Source organism: Hyla sarda, chromosome 11 (genome assembly GCF_029499605.1).
Source record: "Hyla sarda isolate aHylSar1 chromosome 11, aHylSar1.hap1, whole genome shotgun sequence".
Taxonomy (NCBI): domain Eukaryota; kingdom Metazoa; phylum Chordata; class Amphibia; order Anura; family Hylidae; genus Hyla; species Hyla sarda.
This window is the reverse complement of record NC_079199.1, coordinates 31546160-31570188: the sequence shown is the minus strand read 5'-3', so window position 1 is coordinate 31570188 and position 24029 is coordinate 31546160. Positions and strand designations below refer to the sequence as shown.

Sequence of the window (24029 nt, the reverse complement as noted above, 5' to 3'; positions counted from 1 at the left end):
GGTATGGATGCCAATGAAGAGAGTCTCACACAGGGTGCTTTGTAATAGCTATTCCTTCTGACTTGCCATGTGCATTCAGCTCAGCTGAGCGCGCATTAATAAAAAAAAATAAAGGAGTGGAATAAGTCATTGTTGAAATCTAACTGCCCAATCCTGCTTTACCCCAACATATGTCATTATGTTAATATCTGAACAGTTCCATGCACTTCAGATGGTCAGCAGGTTCGATATTAAAGGGGTTATCCAGTAATAGAAAAACAGAGCTAATTTTTCCCAACGGCACCACACCTGTCTGCAGGTTGTTTGTAGTATTACAACTTAGCTCCATTCACTTCAATGGAATGGAGCTGAAAACCCACACACAACCTGCAAACAAATGTGGTGTGGATATTTGCAGAAATCAGCTCTGTTTAAATGCTGGGTAATACCTTGAATTCTTCATTCCAGCCCAGAAAAACGTATAGACCTAGTGAGATTCTAGCTGTGTATGAAATGATAACAGTACTTGGAAAGGACCATTAAATAAGTATAGTGCTTAGATTGGCTAGAAGACACGAAATGTGTGAATCTCTTCTCTAAAATAGACAGAATAATAAATAGACATATACAACTCACTTCTCACCTGTCACATGATGGAATGAAAGACAAGTCTCATTTTGCATACCTGTCTCAGTCACAGTAGTGAACCCAGGTGCAGCAGAAGTTTTGATCGGCTTCCCATGGTTTGATGTACTTGAAGAGCAAGACTTTGAACTTTCTAGAGATATCCTGCAGATTAAGAAAAAAAATATGCTATCGTTTCTGTTTTACAGAGAATTCAAAGATTGCGAGAATAAATAGGTTCACACAAAAGCTAAGTGAATAGATAATGTTTACTTAAAAGGAGAACTCCGGAATAGGAAAATTATCGTCCATACTGCCGGTAGTAAAAAAATAAACAGGTACATACCTTGCTTCGCTCCACCCAATGCCTCCGGTAACAGGCTTAGGCCTTCGCCTCGATCCTCTTCCTTGTTGCCGATGGTCGGCGAGTCATACTGTACTCAGCCAATCACCGGCCGCAGCGAAGTCCTGACTCTGCCGGTGATAGGCTGAGCGGCAGGGTGACGTTTTCGGCCCCGGCACCTGCTGCTGGAGCCGAAAACGTCACACTGCCGCTCAGCCTATCGCCGGGCAACTCGGGACTTCGCTGCGGACGGTGATTGGCTGAGTGCAGTATGACTCACCGGCCACCGGCAACCAGGAAGAGGATAACGGTGGAGGCCGGAGCCAGTTACTGGAGGCCCTGGGGGAGCGAAGGAAGGTATGTACCTGTTTATTTTTTTACTGCCGGCAGTATGGACGATAATTTTCCTATTCCGGAGTACTCCTTTAACCCTGACCAGACAGATTTTTTTACATTTTTTTTTAGCATGTGCAGATTTAAAGAGTCTTCTCGTTTGAATATTTAAATCATTTTTATGCAATTTTTTTCTGTGATACATCAGGTTTTCTTTTTATGTTATCTATATTTTAGAAAATGTTAAATTGTTTTGTAATATTGGGAAGAAAATATAATAAACAAAGAGTGAGTAGTTAATTTTTTCTTAGTTAAAAGCACCAAATGACATTGAGCTAGAAATTTTCTGCAGAGCTGATCTGGAACCTCTAAGGAAAGGTTCACATGTTGAAATTTCTGAGCGGATTTCCGCAGGAATATTCTGCTTGGAAATTCTGCTGCAGCAGGGACCTATTAATTTCAATGGGATTCTGCTGCACTGTGCACGTGGTGGAATTGCGGAAATCCCAATTCTAGCATCCGCAGAAAGAATAGACATGTTTATTCTTTCTGCAGATGTTGATGGGAAATGCAGTGCTGTCTATGTGACAGCACATTTCCGAGCGGCCCTAACACTCACCAGAACATTCAAATGTGTGAAACGTCCACACATTTTCGGCCATTTGAACATGGCCGAAGACCCAGTAGCTCCTGTAGATAATAGACATTAACGAACATAACACTGTCCCTGCCTTCTTTTAGGCGTACCTGTCAGATCCCCTCCCAAAGAAAAAAAAAACTGTAATATGTTGCTCAGTACCTCATCCTGATCATGTACATCTAATTTCTACATGTCTACAACCTATATTTTTCTTAGAACTACCTTTATTTACTTGCCATCATTGCTCAGTGAGGTTTCTGTCAGTGCAGAGGCATGGGGCGTGTCCCTCTCTTCTCCTCACTGTGATGACTCCTCCCCCTCCCTCACTCTGCTCTGACTCACAGAGGGCCATGAACAAGCACAGCAGCTCTGGACCAGCCTGCAGCCCTGTCAGTACCTCATGGTGCCCATGACGTGTCAATGACCAATTGACACTGCAAGACTGGTATGTGTCCCAGGAGGCAGGGGGAACCCAAGTGACTACTTTTTTGACTGGCTTTTTCAGTATGAATTACTGAAAGCTTCCTTATAAAAGCAATTGCAAAACATCTTGTTTTGCATGCTTTATAACGTATCAAAAGTTATTGTATCTGACAGTGCCCATTTAAACCAGCCGTGTACTTAATTGCTGACCTCCTGGAAAAATAAAGTCGACAAGTGATAAAAATAAAGTCAAACATACAAAGACATAACCAGAAATAAAACAAAACTTACATTGCTATACAATAGTGGTTCCCAACCTTTATCGACTCAGGGAACCCCCTCGGAAGAAAAAAAAAATGGGGGGGCGCCGACGGTGCTTAAACAGCCGCAGTGTACAACATCAATTTATCTGTTGGCAATGTAGCTTGCAGTGCTGCTTTATACAGCAACTCACAAGTGACGTCTTCTTCTAAAATCAACGTCGTACCCTTCTCTTCTTTGGGTCGTCATAACGATTTCTTCCAGCCACAATTCTTCATTGTTAAACCTGTAAAACAAACCTATTAGGTTCTGCACTTTTCCTGCATCAGTCTCCAGATTCCCCTTTTACAAGTGAGGAGGAATACAGGGGCATATAGGTGTAAAGGGGTGACAGAGGGGCGTAGAAGAGTGTACATGGGTGACAGAGGGGCGCAGAATAGTGTACATGGGTGACAGAGGGGTGTAGAGGAGTGTACATGGGTGACAGAGGGGTGTAGAGGAGTGTACATGGGTGACAGAGGGGTGTAGAGGAGTGTACATGGGTGACAGAGGGGTGTAGAGGAGTGTACATGGGTGACAGAGGGGTGTAGAGGAGTGTACATGGGTGACAGAGGGGTGTAGAGGAGTGTACATGGGTGACAGAGGGGTGTAGAATAGTGTACTTGGGTAGAGGGGTGTAGAATAGTGTACATGGGTAGAGGGGTGTAGAATAGTGTACATGGGTAGAGGGGTGTAGAATAGTGTACTTGGGTAGAGGGGTGTAGAATAGTGTACATGGGTAGAGGGGTGTAGAATAGTGTACATGGGTAGAGGGGTGTAAAATAGTGTACGTGGGTGACAGAGGGGTGTAGAATAGTGTACATGGGTGACAGATGGTTGTAGAAAAGTGTACATGGGTGACAGATGGTTGTAGAGGAGTGTACATGGATGACAGAGGGGTGTACAATAATGTACATGGGTGACAGAGGGGTGTAGAATAATGTACATGGGTGACAGAGGGGTGTAGAGGCGTGTACATGGGTGACAGATGGCTGTAGAAAAGTGTACATGGGTGACAGATGGTTGTAGAGGAGTGTACATGGGTGACAGAGGGGTGTAGAATAGTGTACATGGGTGACAGAGCGGTGTTGAGGTGTGTACATGGGTGACAGATGGTTGTAGAGGAGTGTACATGGGTGACAGAGGGGTGTAGAGTAGTGTACATGGGTGACAGAGGGGTGTAGAATAGTGTACATGGGTGACAGAGCGGTGTTGAGGTGTGTACATGGGTGACAGATGGTTGTAGAGGAGTGTACATGGGTGACAGAGGGGTGTAGAATAGTGTACATGGGTGACAGGGGGGGCGTAGGGGGTGAAGAGGAGTGTACAGGAATGACAAGGAGGTAACAGAGGGGTGGTAAACATGGGTGACAGGGGCGGACAAGGTGGACATGGATGACAGGAAAGTGGACAAGGGTGAAAGGGGGTAACAGAGAGGTGACAAAGGGGGGTGGACAGGGGTGACAGAGGGGAGAGGGTGCATTACCTTAATTAAGCTGAGCTGTTTTTCAATGTCCTTCTGCAGGGGACTGGGAGGATGGATGGTCCTGGGGTCGGGAGGATGGATATCATGAGGCCGGGAGGATGGTCCAGTGGCCGGGAAGATGGTCCCGCACACCATCGCACACCATCCACATTACATATATCCCTTTCCCGGCACGCCTGTGACTCACTCATGGCGCCGCTGGGGGGAAGGGGACGCACGCAGGCTTCACTTCCCCCCTGCACCGCCGTGATTCACAGGAGGGCAGGCCGGGACGGGAGATTAAAAATAATAATAATAATTGCTGGATCGTCACAGTACCCCAGGCAGAGCCTGACGGGACCCTGTAACCTTGGTTGGAAATCACTGCTATACAACATGGATCTCACAGCAATCTGGATGTTGAATATCCATCAGCACATAACACCCCCTCCCCCAAGATTGCTGCAAGATTCTAGCTTTATTGCCAAGTATGCCTAGCTCTTAAATTTTTTTGTATCCTGTTGCTTGGAATTTGGTGCTATAAAATGAATCTACTCACTTAGCTGTTGTGTGTGATCCTATTTATTCTCACTATCTTTGAATCTACTGTAGAATAGTTTCCGTGAGACAAGTTTATCATCAAATTGTCAAGTAGCTTCAGCATTTACACCTCTGAAGTGTTCTCGGTACAAATCTCCCTTCTGGCTCAATATCTGCAGTGTTTGCTCTGATGATTTGTATTCTGGGAAGTATAATCTATATACCATGTCCTGTAATCTGATGTAGGGGAAAGCAGTCTCCCAACAAACAGCACTGAATCTTTTACATTTAGCAAACCTGTTCGCCCCATCCATCAGACAAGGCTATTTCTAAGTCACATTCCAAGGAACCATAACTTTTCCATTAACATAGTTATATTTTATCTTTTTTTTTTGTTCATGTTGCCAAATGAGGATTTTAGGATTTTATATATTTCCCCGAAAATAAGCCCTAGTTGTATTATCAGGGTTGGCTGCAATATAAGCCCTACCCCGAAAATAAGACCTAGGCCAGTGGTCTTCAACCTGCGGACCTCCAGATGTTGCAAAACTACAACTCCCAGCATGCCCGGACAGCCAACGGCTGTCCGGGCATGCTGGGAGGTGGAGTTTTGCAACACCTGGAGGTCCGCAGGTTGAAGACCACTGACCTAGGCAATGCCCGGGCTGCAAATATTAAAAAACACATTTTAACTAACCTTCGTCCTCCATTCCCCCGTTGCTAAGGAACCGGCCTCACTGTTCTCCGCTGCTCTTGCTGCTTCCTGGTGTTGGGCCATCTCAGAGCCTTAAATGTTGTTCAATGTACATATGGTACCGTAAATAAATAAGCCCTACCCTGAAAATAAGTCCTAGTGTGTTTTTGGTGACTAAAAATGAATATAAGACCCAGTCTTATTTTCGGAGAAACACGGTATAATTTACTTATATATCCATATTAGGATATATATATATATATATATATATATATATATATATATATATATAAAATTAACCCCAAGAGGGTACAGCACAATGCAATTGTGTCCACTATATAATGCTTTAGTAGAATCAGTGCCTGTTTGTAATGTATTGACAAAGCCACAGCCTAATAGGCAAACTACTAAGGCAGGCATGAGGTCCTTGTTAGGCCTCTAGCTGTCATGGCAGTTAACTGGCACCCTGAGAAAATTTTCTGGGCACCAATGGGGTGACAGAAGGAGCCCCTTCCTTACATCTACCCACCACGGTTGCTACCGACCACAGTTTCTAGGGGTTAAACAGCAGGGATTAGATCTCTAATGTCAGCTGATGCAGCAGGATGTCACTAGCTGCTAATAAAAAATGGACACAACTCTTCTACCACATCCATCCCTGCAACTTAAATATATATGTCTTGGTGCTAGAAATAAGTTCAAACTACGACTGTTACCTTATGGTGCACGAAGTTGTTAGGGATGTGTGCGACAACAAACTGTTGCAACTATACATTACGATAACTAAGGATAAAGTATGTACATTTTTTTAAATTAATGGATTCTTTATAGAAAGATGAAATAACCTAGAGACAATATATTGCGTTAGGGTTTTGCACAACACTTGCCTATCCTCGCCAGCGCTGGAGTCTTTACTACCCAGAGTGGCTGGGACCCAAGGACGAGACTTTTTCTTCGACTCTTTCTTCTCTTCGTCTTCACTTTCATCCTTTTGGCCCCCAGTGCTCCGGTTTCTGGATTTATTTGAGTCTCCTGGAGTCACTTCACAAGAAGAAAAATATTTGGTCAGATTAACTTAGGGCAAAACATGCTTGAAGACAACATTAAAATTATAAACTAACCTATGAAGATATTTCAATGTCTATGTTACTGTTACACACTACTGAGAGGGAAGAGTGTTCCCTTAAAGGGGTACTCCACCCCTGGCATCTTATCCCCCAATGCAAAGGATAGGGGATAAGATGTTAGATCGCCGCGGTCCGGCTGCTGGGGTGCCGCCATCATTACTGCACAGAGCGAGTTCGCTCTCTACGTAATGACGGGCGATACAGGCATGACATCATGACATCAAGGCCCGTCCCCTTAATGCAAGTCTATGGCAGGGGGGCGTGACGATCGCCACGCCCCCTCCCGTAGACTTGTATTGACGGGGGCGGGCCGTGACATCACGAGGGGCGGAGCCGTGACGTAACGATGCTCCGGCCCCTGTATTGCCCGTCATTATGTGCAGAGCAGTAATGATGGCGGGGTGCTGCAGATAGAGGATAAGATGTCTAGGGGCGGAGTACCCCTTTAAGGAGACTGCCATATTGGTGTATAGAGTCTTATAGGCAATGCAATGCTGCAAGCGAAAAAAGTATGCAATAAGTCTCTCCCCCAGAAGGAGAAAAAAAAGCATTTTTTTTTTAAAAGTCACATAAAAAGTTGCAGCTGTGGCTTTTTATGCGACTTTTTGCGCAGCTCCGCTCCCCGGCCACCCGCCCACTACTTGCTGCAACTACTTCTCCAAGCATGCCCTTACAGTGAGGACATGTTGGGAGTTGTAGTTTTGCAACAGCTGGAGAGTCATAGGTTGGGGGATTGTTGCCCTAACATGTGTCTCTCTATATGGTACACAACTACAACTCCCAGCACCCCCTGAGTTTAATAAATGTGAATAAGCTCCATTTTCTAAAAAAATAAAATAAATTACCCTATTTTCTCACTGTACAAATAAAAAATAAAAATAAAAAAAACAACGTAAAACTATTAAATATATAAACATATTTGGTATCTCCATGAGTGGAAATGTCTAAACTGTTAAAGTAAAATGTTGCGCTGAACGGTTTAAATGTGAAAATGTGAAAAAGTACAAAATTGCTGATTTTCTGGTCACATCACATCCCAAAATCACCACAAAAAAAGTGAAAAAAGTGAAAAATGTCACATACGCAAAAGTTATACCGCTAAAAAGTACAGATCATGGTGCAAAAAATGAGCCCTCATATAGACCCATGTACCCATGTATGGAAAGATAAGAAAATTACAGGGGTCCGCAGAGGGTCAACAATACAATACAGCAACACGCAGCACTTATCACAGACACTTTCGAAAGGGACGGTGCTGAGGTAATTTTTCTTACCGTATATACTCAAGTATAAGCCGACCCGAATATAAGCAGAGGCCCCTAATTTCACCCCAAAAACCCAGGAGTTATTGACTCGACTATAAGCCTCGACTATAACCCTTAAAGTTATTGACTCGACTATAAGCCTAGGGTGGGAAATACATCATCCCCCCCATGTCATCATCCAGACCCCCGTCATCATCCAGACCCCCGTCATCATCCAGACCCCCCTCCATCAGTGGTCTTCAACCTGCGGATCTCCAGATGTTGCAAAACTACAACTGCCAGCATGCCCGGACAGCCATTGTCCCTGTGCGTCGTCGTCAAGGTAACGTTACTAGTCCGGGGCCGGCCCGGAGCGCGGAGAAGAGGGCCCCCCGGGTGAAAATGGACAGCCTGGAACGACTAACCCTCCCCACCGGACGGTCTCTGGAGCATAGATGGCCCGGACCAGTTCACCCTTCCTTCCCACCGAGGGGAGGTGAGTAGAAAACAAAAGGGGGTGTCTGGATGATGACAAAAGCCGCAGTGGTCTTCAACCTGCGGACCTCCAGAGGTTTCAAAACTACAACTCCCAGCATGCCCGGACAGCCAATGGCTGTCCGGGCATGCTGGGAGTTGTAGTTTTGCAACATCTGTAGGTCCGCAGGTTGAAGACCACTGAGAAGGAATTGACAGGCGGAGAGAGCACTTGAGTATAAGCCAAGGGGGGGCATTTTCAGCACGAAAAATCGTGCTGAAAAACTCGGCTTATACTCGAGTATATACGGTAACTGTGTATTGTACAGACAGATTTATCATACACTCTGTGCCATGTCATAAATTTGACATATGTCAGCACTTTCACAGCTAAAAAGTATTGACTGTAAAACACGTCTACCACAGACAACAATGATAAATTTCCCCGTCTTTATATTCTCTGTCCTGTTCCTTCTAAAATGAGAAGCTAAGAATGAAAAATCCACCCAAAAAGCCTAGTGTACTGTTAGGAACAATCCAATAGATCATAGATTTTCTACATGGACAGATGATTTTTAAAGTGTTTAGTGTAGATCTCTCATAGACATAAAATAGCAGCGAGTTAAAACAAAGGATTTCTCCATTACCAGGCACACTCAAGGAATAAAGGGACACAAAGTAATAGCACCAAACAGGATAACTGCAGAGGTAAAGGAATGGTATGGAAATACCATATCATTTAGGTTTCACTGACAAAAAAAAAAACACTTTTTACCGTATATACTCGGGTATAAGCCGACCCGAATATAAGCCGAGGCCCTTAATTTCACCGCAAAAACCCCGGAAAAGTTATTGACTTGACTATAAGCTTAGGGTGGGAAATACATCATCCCCCCATGTCATCATCCCCCCCCTGTCATCCAATAGGAGCAGCGTGCGTAGCGACGTGATGGGGGCGACGGATAGAGAGGATGCCGGGGAAGCAGAGGCCTTGCCGGACCGTCGGGACAACCCGGGGACAAGGCGACAGCGATGGAAGGCGACATCCAGGGCAGCGGTGACGGTCCGGAGCGGCGGGGACAAGTGAGTATAACCTCCAATACCAGTGGTCTTCAACCTGCGGACCTCCAGATGTTGCAAAACTACAACTCCCAGCATGCCCAGACGGCCAACGGCTGTCCGGGCATGCTGGGTGTTGTAGTTTTGCAACATCTGGAGGTCCTTAGGTTGAAGACCACTGCGGCCTTTGTCATCATCCAAACCCCCCTTTAGTTTTCCACTCACCTCCCCTCGGTGGGAAGGAAGGGTGAGCTGGTCCGGGCCATCTATGCTGCAGGGACCGTCCGGTGGGGAGGGTTAGTCGTTCCGGGCTGTCCATCTTCACCTGAAGACCCACTTCTCCGCTCCGGGCCGGCCCCGGACTAGTGACGTTTCCTTGACGACAACGGAGGGACGTTCATGCGCAGGGACATCACGGACATCTGCTGCACACGGACGTCCCAGTGCGCCGTCGTCAAGGCAACGTCACTAGTCCGGGGCAGGTCTGGAGTGGAGAAGTGGGCCTCCCGGTGAAGATGGACAGCCCGAAGCATAGATGGCCCGGACCAGCTCACCCTTCCTTCCCACCGAGGGGAGGTGAGTAGAAAACTAAAGGGGGGTCTGGATGATGACGAAAGCCGCAGTGGTCTTCAACCTGCGGACTTCCAGATGTTTCAAAACTACAACTCCCAGCATGCCCGGACAGCCGATGGCTGTCCGGGCATGCTGGGAGTTGTAGTTTTGCAACATATGGAGGTCCGCAGGTTGAAGACCACTGAGAAGGGATTGACAGGCAGAGAGTTCACTCGAGTATAAGCCGAGAGGGGCGTTTTCAGCACGAAAAATCGTGCTGAAAAACTCGGCTTATACTCGAGTATATGCGGTAAATTGCTTATAAAGCCTCCACCCCACTACAAATTTTCCCTGCAACAGCCCCTATCTAAAAAATACTGGTCCTGACAGCTCCCCTTTGAAGAGAATATTCTCAATATGGAGTCTATTTACAAGCTTGCTCTTATTTTTAGTAACCAATTCTATTCAATGCAATTACCTGAACGCCTGAGGGGACATAGAGATAAAGAACTAAGTTAATATTTGCTGTCTATTGAAATGGGATTGGTCTGCGCTTACACTTGGTGGAGATAAGAAAGTATTTAACAGAGTGTGCATTTAAGTGTCATTTAACATGTCTTATTTCATTGCCTAGAGACCTGTCAAAAGTTTTGACGGGTTGGGAACAGAGTACTTCTCTCCCTGGCTCCCTGCAGGAGATGGGCTCCATAGACTTACTAGACAATCAATGTCATGCAGCAAAACAGGGAGAGAAACACTCAAGCAAGCGCTTCTTCTTTCTAGGGATCAGTGGGGTCTGAATACCAAGACCTCGACTTTTGACATATCTCTGTGACATTTGGTATGAAGGTTTAAAACTGATACAGATGTGATGGCAGAAAAATTACATAAAGAAATGCACCAAAAAAAAAAACAAAGTCTAGCCATATCTTAATACAGTGGTCCCTCAACATACGATGGTAATCCGTTCCAAATGGACCATTGTTTGTTGAAACCATAGTATGTTGAGGGATCCGTGCAATGTAAAGTATAGGACAGTGGTCTACAACCTGCGGACCTCCAGATGTTGCAAAACTACAACACCCAGCATGCCCGGACAGCCGTTGGCTGTCCGGGCATGCTGGGAGTTGTAGTTTTGCAACATCTGGAGGTCCGCAGGTTGAAGACCACTGGTATTGGAGGTTATACTCACCTGTCCCCGCCGCTCCGGACCGTCACCGCTGCCCTGGATGTCGCCTTCCATCGCTGTCGCCGCGTCCCCGGGGTGTCCCCGACGGTCCGGCAAGGCCTCTGCTTCCCCGGCATCCTCGCTATCCGTCGCCGCCATCACGTCGCTACGCACGCCGCTCCTATTGGATGACGGGACGGCGTGCGCAGCGACATGATGAAGACGATGGAGAGCGCCGCCGATGCAGGGGATCCCGAAGAGGACGCGCCGGAGCCCCAAGGACAGGTAAGTGATCGTCAGCGGACCACACGGGGCACCATAAACGGCTATCCGGCGGTAGCTGAAGCAGTCTGTGCTGCCGGATAGCCGTTTATGCGATGGCCCCGACATACAAAAGCATCGTATGTTGATGCTGCCTTCAACATGCGATAGCCTCTGAGAGGCCATGGTATGTTGAAATGATTGTATGTCGGGGCCATCGTAGGTTGGGGGGGATCACTGTAGTGACTACTCACAGTGTTAAAGGGTACTCCGCAGCTCAGCATTTGGAACAAACTGTTCCGAACACTGGAGTAGGGAGCTTGTGACATCATAACCCCGCCTCCTCATGATGTCATGCCTGGCCCCCTCAATGCAAGCCGTCACACCCCCTCCCATAGACTTGCATTGAGGGGACGGGGCGTGACGTCATGATGGGGGCGTGGTTATGACGTCACAAGCTCCCACCGCCGGCTCCAGCGTTCGGAACCGTTTACCCCTTTAACGAAGAATAAAATACAAATAGCTAACTAATAAGCTGTGATCCCATAGAACTCACTAAGTAAGAAGCATGTGATGAGCAGATCCAGAATTAAGAGCTGTAACAAGCAGTCTTTTGCATGGCTACTTACGCTGAATGGCTCGGAGCCGCGGGATAATGGTGGGACTTGCAGGAGGGCTGAACTTTGTGCTTATTAAGCTCTTTCTTTTATCCATGGTAGGGGAAGCCTGTACAGTGAACTTGTGTTGAAAATCTGTAAAGCATATCATAAAGCAGAGGAGTGCCGCTCAGCAAAAATACATGTCAATGGCTTTTTGTGGTCAATTAGTATAGGTGCACATTCAAAAATCCACCACCTATGGCGAAATCATATATAACATTGTAGATAAAAGCAGAACAATCCGCATAGTAGGATCCAAATTTAGGGTACGTTCAGACGAGCGGATTTTCGCAGCGGATTTCGCTGCGTATTCGCCGCTGAAGGACCTCCTATATGCTGGCTTTACATGTGCCTGCTCGGAGCGGCAATACGCCGCTAAGAGCAGACACAATGTGATGTGCGAGTCGCCGCGTGCATGCGCAGTATACTCGCACATCGCGGCAGCTCTTTCAGCAGGGGGAGCGACCGTGATGTGTGCACGAGTACACCCCGCATGCGCGCCGACTCGCACATCGTTTCAGTCTGCAGTCTGTCTGCACGTAGCGGCGTATTGCCGCTCCGAGCAGGCACATGTAAAGCCAGCATATAGGAGGTCCTTAAAGGGGTACTCCACTGGAAAACATTTTCTTTTTTAAATCAACTGGTGCCAGAAAGTTAAATAGATTTGTAAGTTACTTCTATTAAAAAAAATCTTAATCCTTCCAGTACTTATCAGCTGCTGTATGATCCACAGAGAAATTGATCTTTAACTACTATCAATATTCTACAGTTTCATAGATGAACAAAACAAATGCTTTAAATGTATCCTAGGGGGTCAGTTGGGTAAAAAAAACAGTTTAGGAGGCGCTGCACAGATAGTTGAGTAACGAAGCAAGACACAAGCAGCGCAGGACACATATTTTTTATTTTTTGATAATAGGGACAACGCGTTTTGGCATTCACTAATGCCTCCCTCAGGTCTGGACGTCCTGTCGGGTGGCTGTGCTGCTGCGGTCTGTCAGACCGCAGCAGCACAGCCACCCGACAGGACGTCCAGACCAGTAGACCTGAGAAAGGCATTAGTGAATGCAGAAACGCGTTGTCCCTATTATGAAAAAAATAAAATAATATTCGTTGCCCTGTGCTGCTTGTGTCTTGCCCCGTTACTCAACTATCTGTGCAGCGCCTCCTAAACAGTTTTTTTTTTCTAACCCCACTGACCCCCTATCATTATATATCATTCTCCAACCATGGAGCCCAATACCGGTTGGAGCGCAGTAGCCAGCACCTATACTCATCTCTGCCATTACCATTGTTGCACTATTTGGTGCAGCTACTACTACTAAGGTCGGTATATCACTTTGGTGTGGTGGAGGGTGCACGCCAGTGAATATATATCTACAGGGAGCGCCCCCTTGTGTTTTTTATATCTCTCCTTTCAGACTCTTAAATGTATCCTAGAAACTCCTTATGTGAAATGTCATGTAACCACATTATGAATAATATCCACTGAGCAGCACACAAAAGGACGCACCTGATGGCAGACTGATGATGTTTCCATCTTTTAACTTAAGACGGCTCTTCTTGAATTTGCCTTTGCGTTTCTTAACCTTGGGTTTCTCTTGACAGAGTTGGTGGATGATGATGTTTAGTTCTCGTTCCAAGATGTCAATTTCTCGCTCTGCCAACTCTTGTTCCCTTCTTCGAAGAAGTTCCTCATGGTTCTTCTGCTCAAGGGCTGCCCGGGACAGCTCCTCCTCCCAGCTCCGTAACTCCTATAAAGTAAAATAAGAATATTGCTACTTATATCTCTGCTCTGGTCCTATGGAGTATAAAAGCAATCACAGAGTGCTCTGCATGTAGAAAAGCACAAGTCACCCGTACCTTTTCCTTTGCCCTTAGCTGGTCAAACATTTCCTGGATCTCCTGCTTCCAGTCTTCTTGCAATGAATGGAAAGAATCCTTGGGCATCTCGAAGAACCCAGATTCCTCTATTGTGGTCAGCTGGAACAGGATGTTTGTAAATGAGGGGCGACAATGTGGATCTGGGTTCCAGCAATCTGTAAAAAAAAATGTAAAGAAAAAAATATTGCAGCAAGTTACTGACTGTTTTGAAGGCTATGGACAACTTTGCATAGTTTTTAGTACATGGTACGTATCATGTGTAATAAAACATTTCAGAAATAGTTCCTCCCAATTTCAGCAACTTGCATGAAGTACAATACACTGCAAGCTGCTGAAAAGATTCTAAAGATTAGCTTTAGTCTCAGTCCTGACATTTAGCAACCTGTCGGCTCAGACTCTGGCCCCTCTATCTTTTCTCATAAATGTACAAGCTCAAATGTGACTTAACATGACACAAAAAGAAAATGGTAACTGGGGACTGAACCAACAGGCGGCTGGCTGTCAGGACTGAGACTGAATGGAACCAAACAGCTTGCAATGTATTGTAATAAATGCAAGCTTCATAAGAAAACCAGAAAAAAAAAAAATAATAATAATAATAATTACCGTATATACGCGATAAGCCGACCCGAATATAAGCTGAGGCCCCTAAATTCACCCCAAAAGCCCAGGAAAAGTTATTGACTCGACTATAAGCCTAGGGTGGAAAATACATCATCCCCCCCATGTCATCATCCAGACCCAGTCATCATCCCCCCCCCCCCCCCTTCATCATCACCGCCTATCAATCCCTTCATCAGTGATCTTCATCCTGCGGACCTCCAGATGTTGCAAAGTTGTAGTTTTGAAACCTCTGGAGGTACGCAGGTTGAAAACCACTGCGACCTCCGTCATCATCCAGACCCCCCCCCCCCCCCCCACCTTTAGTTTTCTACTCACCTCCCCTCGGTGGGCAGGCTGCGAATGAACGTCCCTGTGAGTCGTCGTCAAGGCAACGTCACTAATCCGGGGCAGGCCCGGAATGTGGAGAAGAGGGCCCCCCCGGTGAAAATGGACAGCCCGGAACGAATAACCCTCCCCACCAGACGGTCCCTGCAGAATAGATGCCCCGGACCAGCTCACCCTAACTTCCCGCCGAGGGGAGGTGAGTAGAAAAATAAAGGGTGGGTCTGGATGATGACGAAGGCCGCAGTGGTCTTCAACCTGCGGACCTCCAGAGGTTTCAAAACTACAACTCCCAGCATGCCCGGACAGCCACCGGCTGTCCGGGCATGCTGGGAGTTGTAGTTTTGCTACATCTGTAGGTCCGCAGGTTGAAGACCACTGAGAAGGGATTGACAGGCGATGAGTTCACTCGAGTATAAGCCGAGGGGAGCGCTTTCAGCACTAAAAATCGTGTTGAAAATTTCAGCTTATACTCGAGTATATACGGTACAAAGAGGTTTTATTTCACATAACACACACAATGTAATAAAGGTGCAATATGTAAGGTGTCCCCAGCTTTAAATGACCTTTCAGCTTTAAAACCCATTTTAAAATATCCCACTAAAAGGTAATTAAACGGGATCCCTCTTTCAGGACCTTCATATTTTGTACCTATATAGAGTATTCAGTAGCTTAAAAGGAAGATTCTCTTTTTGGAGCACAGAATTTGCATGTGCCTGAACTATGTAGGTAGCCTACTGAATTTTTTGGGCACCTTCAAATATTTAATTTCCCTACGTTACTGTCGCAGGGTAAGTGAACACTTGTTATCGGAAAATAATTCCTGGTTAAGACCGAAGTAACCAAAGTCGAGCATCGAGTGAATAGGTGGTGGTGATGGTCAAGACACAATCCAATGCATTTGTAAAGAACGTTATGATCCTGAGGAAATGAATAGAAGAAAACTTCAAGATCTCCACATTATGTGGTTGGTGGAATATTGATCTTAACTTTTAATCTTTGGATAACCCCCTTAGGGTACAACTAGCTGACCGGTGAGAATCTGACTGCTGGGACCCCTCATTGATCTCTAAATGGAAGTCCGCAGAATGAATGGAGAAGCAATGTGTATGCTTAACTAGGGCTGGGCGGTATACCGGTTCATACCGAATACCGAAATTTTTGTGCTGCACAATATGAATTTTAACCCATACCGCAATACCGGTTTGGCCCTTCCCCCCCAGGAATGAATAAATCAGCCCAGCACAGCGCTGTCCCAACTAATCCTATGTGACCTGCGAGCGCTGTCCTGCCCCCCCCCCCCCAATTAATAATTAGCCCAGCCCAGTGCTGTCCCGATCAGGGTACTACTCACATGTCACCCGCATGCACTGCCCTCCTCGTCCTGTTTGTTGCGGCCGCTGGCGCTGACACTCTATACCAGTGGTCTCCAACCTGCGGACCTCCAGATGTTGCAAAACTACAACTCCCAGCATGCCCAGACAGACGTTGGCTGTGCGGGCATGCTGGGAGTTTTAGTTTTGCAACATCTGGAGGTCCGCAGGTTGGAGACCACTGCTCTATACTGTGCGCTATCCCTATGCCCGGGCTGCAAAAAACTAAATAAACTTTAACTCACCTCCCGTTGGTCCGGTACCGGCCTCACTTGTTTTCTGGGGACGGAACGTCGGACAGCCATCAGCCTATCACCAACCGCAGTGATGTTACACCTCGGCCGGTGATAGGCTGAGCCCACTGTCATGTAAGAAGCCCATTTCTTACATGACAGTGGGCTCGGCCTATCACCGGCCGAGGCGGAACATCGCTGCGGCCGGTGATAGGCTGATGGCTGTCCGACTTTCCCGTCCCCAGCGTAAGGCCGACGTAGGTGCGTTAAAGTTTTTTTTTTATTTACTATTTGCAGCCCGGGCATAGGGTTACCGCACAGTATAGAGTGCCAGCACCGGCGGCCGCAACAAACAGGACAAGGAGGGCAGCACTTGCGGGTGATATGTGAGTATTTACCCCAATGGGGCTGATAATTAATATGGGGGGGGGCTAGGAAATACTGTTATTTAGTGTGGAACCGCCAAAAATTTGGTCATACCGCCCAGCCCTATGCTTAACCACAGCTCCATTCTACATGGGACTTCCAAACATTGCAGAACAATAAACCTGGCTATGTTCAGGAGTTCCATAGGCAGTGAATGAAATGGTGACGGAGCATGCATGGTGCACTAAATTCATGCTTGTGACATCCATTTTCACGACTGGTGGAGGTCCAAGCAGTTGGACCCCCACCATTAAGCTACTCATGCCCATAGAATTACTAAAAAAAAACTAAAAAGCATTGTCCAATTGTTGAAAAATGATGAAGATGTCTTCTGCATATTAATGACTGGCATCCACCTTGTATGGGTCTGATGCTGCAAACAGTACCTTACCTTCCATAAGTCTTACAAAGGGTTCTGGACAGGTGGAAGGGATTGGAAGGGACAGCTTATTCATGGCAACTCCGTAAGCTACAGCCAATCCATCAATCCCCCGAAATGGGACTTCTCCAGTCAACAATTCCCATAGCAGGACACCATAACTGTAGTGAAGACAAGAAACCAAGTTACTTCAACCATCTGTAGGGCACAGGTCACACGTGGGTTACAGAATCCGTATGTACATAGCTAACAGACTGCTATATAGCTAATAAACATTGACAATAATAGAAAACAGACTAGAAAAAAAGACTTATAAATGTTTTTCTATCTTGCTAGTACTAGTACGGAACATCCTCTCTAGAACAGGGGGAAGTTGGAGCAGGCTTATTGTTTTTGACAGCAAAGTCAGTGATTTTAATGCACATTATGTAAAAACCTGAGGGGGTCACTTGTACAGTTTTCCCATACAAAAAATATATAAAATAAAAATTAAAAAAAAATTTAAAAAATAAAATGAAATTCTGCAGCTAAAAAACTGTTTCATACATCTGAATGGGGGCAACGTGGGCAGGGGTGTTTAAAAACCTAATTCAAAATGTATGAATCAACCAAACACATCTACAACATGACCTCTTCCGATCTCCTCCATAAACATGGACACTAAGTCGTCAGGAGGCCATCACCCACATTAGAGCAGTGTTTCCCAACCAGGGTGTCTCCAGCTGTTGCAAAACTACAACTATCAGCATGCCCGGACAGCCTTTGGCTGTCCGGGCATGCTGGAAGTTGTAGTTTTGCAACAGCTGGAGGCGCCCCAGTTGGGATACACTGTATTAGAGGATTGGCTGGTACCAGCAAAACAGGTAGTTTTTTGCCATCACATAACTAGTATGAATGCCTAGCTTAAATGGGTACCCCGTAGCTAGACATCTTATCCCCTATCCAAAGGATAGGGATAAGATGTCTGATCGCGGGGGTCCCGCCACGGTGATCTATGTGAAAACTAGAATCGCGCAGTTTGGAAGGCAGTGGTCGTGACATCACACCACACCCCTCGTGATGTTATGCCCCCTCCATTCATGTCTATGGGAAGGGGTGAGATGGCTGTCACGCCCCCTCCCATAAACATTAATGGAGGGGGCATGGCGTGACTTGACGACCGAGCATCCCAAACCCAGCGTTCTGAACATATGTTCAGAACGCCGGGTGTCTGCAGATCAGACACTGGATGGGGGATAAGATGTCTAGCAATGAAGTACCCCTTTAAAGATGCCCAAAACCGCCATAACTCCTGCCTCCCCTTGACAGATGTTGTCAGGGATGTTGGATTTCAACCAGATCCGCCCGATTATAAAGCAATGCTGGATAAACACACACAAATAAAAAAAAGAGTCAGCAACTGCTAAACTGGTTGTTGGTAACACATAAACACTGGACTTTACATATCTTTAAATCCTATTAACAGTGATCCCATAGATTATCTTATATTCTATATCTAAGGGCTCGTATACATTACCGTTGTGCTCCGCTATATGGAGCTGCGTCGGTAAGTCTATCGCAACAACAGGAGTTTAGCGCAGAAAAAAAATAGTGTACGCACAATTTTTTTATGATAAACCACAGGATCCCCGACAGACCCCATTCAAGTCAATGGGATCAGTTGGGACCCGGTGGTGTCAGTTGTGCTCCAACCCATTTTGGGGCCGTTCTGCGCAAAAATAAGAGCGGAATAAACCCAGAAAGGGGAAGAGCACAACGGCCATGTGAACCTAGCCGAACATTAGCATTACATAAAAGGTGGCAAAGAGATCATACCTCCATACATCACTGCCTTTCGAGAACATAGAGGAGCGGATCACCTCTGGAGCCATCCAGGCATACGTCCCTGCTGCACTCATCTTGGTGGTCCTGTGCCATTCCCTTGCAAGGCCAAAGTCTGTGATCTTCAAGACCTTGTTGCTGAGGTCGGCATTCTCCACCACTTCCAGAATTAAAACTGTGAAATAAAACAAAAAATGTTCAATGTCCCAACACAGAAACAGATGGTTGCCAGTCTAAATAGCATCAGCGGACATCGGTCAAATATAGTGAGGAAGAGGTTAACACCTGAAAGTATACACACAGGAAGCCAGGGCAAGTATCACATATAAATAGTCTGGGGACAACACTTCTGTAATAAAATAATAAAATCTTTAAAATAAATAAAATTTGGCAGAGTTAATGTTGCAGGGTGAAAGGTTTACAGCTGCATTGTGCATACAGGAATTCTACAATCCTTAGAGAAGTGTTTCCCAACCTTTTTCGGCTGGGGTCACCCCTCTGAGAATTTTTTTTTTTTTAACAGGGCACCCCTTTCGAAGTTGACGAGCAAAAAAAAAAAGGGAAAAAGCCGCAATGCACAATATCTATTTATCTGTGGGTATGTAGATTACAGTGATGCTTTAGACAGCAACTCACAAATGACGTCTTCTCTAATCCGCGTCGTTCCTTTTTCTTTTCCATCTGGTCCGGGCCATCATGAAGAGTGTACACGGGTGGAAGAGGGGTGTACATGGGTGACAGAGGGGTGTAGAGGGATGTACATGGGTGACAGAGGGGTGTAGAGGGATGTACATGGGTGACAGAGGGGTGTAGAGGGATGTACATGGGTGACAGAGGGGTGTAGAGGGATGTACATGGGTGGCAGGTGTGTAGAGGAGTGTACATGGGTGACAGGTGTGTAGAGGAGTGTACATGGGTGACAGGTGTGTAGAGGAGTCTACATGGGTGACAGGTGTGTAGAGGAGTCTACATGGGTGACAGGTGTGTAGAGGAGTCTACATGGGTGACAGGTGTGTAGAGGAGTCTACATGGGTGACAGGTGTGTAGAGGAGTCTACATGGGTGACAGGTGTGTAGAGGAGTCTACATGGGTGACAGGTGTGTAGAGGAGTCTACATGGGTGACAGGTGTGTAGAGGAGTCTACATGGGTGACAGGTGTGTAGAGGAGTCTACATGGGTGACAGGTGTGTAGAGGAGTCTACATGGGTGACAGGTGTGTAGAGGAGTCTACATGGGTGACAGGTGTGTAGAGGAGTCTACATGGGTGACAGGTGTGTAGAGGAGTCTACATGGGTGACAGGTGTGTAGAGGAGTCTACATGGGTGACAGGTGTGTAGAGGAGTCTACATGGGTGACAGGTGTGTAGAGGAGTCTACATGGGTGACAGGTGTGTAGAGGAGTCTACATGGGTGACAGGTGTGTAGAGGAGTCTACATGGGTGACAGGTGTGTAGAGGAGTCTACATGGGTGACAGGTGTGTAGAGGAGTCTACATGGGTGACAGGTGTGTAGAGGAGTCTACATGGGTGACAGGTGTGTAGAGGAGTCTACATGGGTGACAGGTGTGTAGAGGAGTCTACATGGGTGACAGGTGTGTAGAGGAGTCTACATGGGTGACAGGTGTGTAGAGGAGTCTACATGGGTGACAGGTGTGTAGAGGAGTCTACATGGGTGACAGGTGTGTAGAGGAGTCTACATGGGTGACAGGTGTGTAGAGGAGTCTACATGGGTGACAGGTGTGTAGAGGAGTCTACATGGGTGACAGGTGTGTAGAGGAGTCTACATGGGTGACAGGTGTGTAGAGGAGTCTACATGGGTGACAGGTGTGTAGAGGAGTCTACATGGGTGACAGGTGTGTAGAGGAGTCTACATGGGTGACAGGTGTGTAGAGGAGTCTACATGGGTGACAGGTGTGTAGAGGAGTCTACATGGGTGACAGGTGTGTAGAGGAGTCTACATGGGTGACAGGTGTGTAGAGGAGTCTACATGGGTGACAGGTGTGTAGAGGAGTCTACATGGGTGACAGGTGTGTAGAGGAGTCTACATGGGTGACAGGTGTGTAGAGGAGTCTACATGGGTGACAGGTGTGTAGAGGAGTCTACATGGGTGACAGGTGTGTAGAGGAGTCTACATGGGTGACAGGTGTGTAGAGGAGTCTACATGGGTGACAGGTGTGTAGAGGAGTCTACATGGGTGACAGGTGTGTAGAGGAGTCTACATGGGTGACAGGTGTGTAGAGGAGTCTACATGGGTGACAGGTGTGTAGAGGAGTCTACATGGGTGACAGGTGTGTAGAGGAGTCTACATGGGTGACAGGTGTGTAGAGGAGTCTACATGGGTGACAGGTGTGTAGAGGAGTCTACATGGGTGACAGGTGTGTAGAGGAGTCTACATGGGTGACAGGTGTGTAGAGGAGTCTACATGGGTGACAGGTGTGTAGAGGAGTCTACATGGGTGACAGGTGTGTAGAGGAGTCTACATGGGTGACAGGTGTGTAGAGGAGTCTACATGGGTGACAGGTGTGTAGAGGAGTCTACATGGGTGACAGGTGTGTAGAGGAGTCTACATGGGTGACAGGTGTGTAGAGGAGTCTACATGGGTGACAGGTGTGTAGAGGAGTCTACATGGGTGACAGGTGTGTAGAGGAGTCTACATGGGTGACAGGTGTGTAGAGGAGTCTACATGGGTGACAGGTGTGTAGAGGAGTCTACATGGGTGACAGGTGTGTAGAGGAGTCTACATGGGTGACAGGTGTGTAGAGGAGTCTACATGGGTGACAGGTGTGTAGAGGAGTCTACATGGGTGACAGGTGTGTAGAGGAGTCTACATGGGTGACAGGTGTGTAGAGGAGTCTACATGGGTGACAGGTGTGTAGAGGAGTCTACATGGGTGACAGGTGTGTAGAGGAGTCTACATGGGTGACAGGTGTGTAGAGGAGTCTACATGGGTGACAGGTGTGTAGAGGAGTCTACATGGGTGACAGGTGTGTAGAGGAGTCTACATGGGTGACAGGTGTGTAGAGGAGTCTACATGGGTGACAGGTGTGTAGAGGAGTCTACATGGGTGACAGGTGTGTAGAGGAGTCTACATGGGTGACAGGTGTGTAGAGGAGTCTACATGGGTGACAGGTGTGTAGAGGAGTCTACATGGGTGACAGGTGTGTAGAGGAGTCTACATGGGTGACAGGTGTGTAGAGGAGTCTACATGGGTGACAGGTGTGTAGAGGAGTCTACATGGGTGACAGGTGTGTAGAGGAGTCTACATGGGTGACCGGTGTGTAGAGGAGTCTACATGGGTGACCGGTGTGTAGAGGAGTCTACATGGGTGACCGGTGTGTAGAGGAGTCTACATGGGTGACCGGTGTGTAGAGGAGTCTACATGGGTGACCGGTGTGTAGAGGAGTCTACATGGGTGACCGGTGTGTAGAGGAGTCTACATGGGTGACCGGTGTGTAGAGGAGTCTACATGGGTGACCGGTGTGTAGAGGAGTCTACATGGGTGACCGGTGTGTAGAGGAGTCTACATGGGTGACCGGTGTGTAGAGGAGTCTACATGGGTGACCGGTGTGTAGAGGAGTCTACATGGGTGACCGGTGTGTAGAGGAGTCTACATGGGTGACCGGTGTGTAGAGGAGTCTACATGGGTGACCGGTGTGTAGAGGAGTCTACATGGGTGACCGGTGTGTAGAGGAGTCTACATGGGTGACCGGTGTGTAGAGGAGTCTACATGGGTGACCGGTGTGTAGAGGAGTCTACATGGGTGACCGGTGTGTAGAGGAGTCTACATGGGTGACCGGTGTGTAGAGGAGTCTACATGGGTGACCGGTGTGTAGAGGAGTCTACATGGGTGACCGGTGTGTAGAGGAGTCTACATGGGTGACCGGTGTGTAGAGGAGTCTACATGGGTGACCGGTGTGTAGAGGAGTCTACATGGGTGACCGGTGTGTAGAGGAGTCTACATGGGTGACCGGTGTGTAGAGGAGTCTACATGGGTGACAGGTGTGTAGAGGAGTCTACATGGGTGACAGGTGTGTAGAGGAGTCTACATGGGTGACAGGTGTGTAGAGGAGTCTACATGGGTGACAGGGGGACGTAGTGGGTGACAGAGGGTGTAGGGTGTGATAGATGGGTGTACATGGGTGATGGAGGGGTGTAGGGGGTGACAGAGGGGTAGAGGAGTGTACATGGGTGACAGAGGGGTGTAGAGGAGTGTACATGGGTGACAGAGGGGTGTAGAGGAGTGTACATGGGTGACAGAGGGGTGTAGAGGAGTGTACATGGGTGACAGAGGGGTGTAGAGGAGTGTACATGGGTGACAGAGGGGTGTAGAGGAGTGTACATAGGTGACAGAGGGGTGTAGAGGAGTGTACATGGGTGACAGGTGTGTAGAGGAGTGTACATGGGTGACAGGGGGACGTAGGAGGTGACAGAGGGTGTAGGGTGTGATAGATGGGTGTACATGGGTGACAGAGGGGTGTAGAGGGGTGTACATGGGTGACAGAGGGGTGTAGAGGAGTGTACATGGGTGACAGGTGTGTAGAGGAGTCTACATGGGTGACAGGTGTGTAGAGGAGTCTACATGGGTGACAGGTGTGTAGAGGAGTCTACATGGGTGACAGGTGTGTAGAGGAGTGTACATGGGTGACAGGGGGACGTAGTGGGTGACAGAGGGTGTAGGGTGTGATAGATGGGTGTACATGGGTGACGGAGGGGTGTAAGTGGGTGACAGAGGGGTGTACGTGGTGACAGAGGGGTGTAGGGGGTGACAGAGGGGTGTAGGGGGTGACAGAGGGGTGTAGGGGGTGACAGAGGGGTGTAGGGGGTGTAGAGGAGTGTACATGGGTGACAGAGGGGTGTAGAGGAGTGTACATGGGTGACAGAGGGGTGTAGAGGAGTGTACATGGGTGACAGAGGGGTGTAGAGGAGTGTACATGGGTGACAGAGGGGTGTAGAGGAGTGTACATGGGTGACAGAGGGGTGTAGAGGAGTGTACATGGGTGACAGAGGGGTGTAGAGGAGTGTACATGGGTGACAGAGGGGTGTAGAGGAGTGTACATGGGTGACAGAGGGGTGTAGAGGAGTGTA

General features: G+C 47.4%; 1 protein-coding gene across 1 annotated transcript in view; it reads right to left on the bottom strand.

Annotated features, from left to right (window-relative positions):
- The window catches only part of MAP3K9 (mitogen-activated protein kinase kinase kinase 9), a 72385-nt gene that overhangs the window by 11993 nt on the left and 36363 nt on the right, over nt 1–24029 (bottom strand). Inside the window, exons 3-9 of the mRNA XM_056544898.1 lie at nt 18941–19121; nt 17138–17286; nt 13749–13924; nt 13399–13639; nt 11856–11978; nt 6229–6382; nt 665–768 (exon numbers count right to left, since the gene is read on the bottom strand). Coding sequence (XP_056400873.1) covers nt 665–768; nt 6229–6382; nt 11856–11978; nt 13399–13639; nt 13749–13924; nt 17138–17286; nt 18941–19121 — 1128 coding nt within the window. The remainder of the gene's footprint in view (nt 1–664; nt 769–6228; nt 6383–11855; nt 11979–13398; nt 13640–13748; nt 13925–17137; nt 17287–18940; nt 19122–24029) is intronic.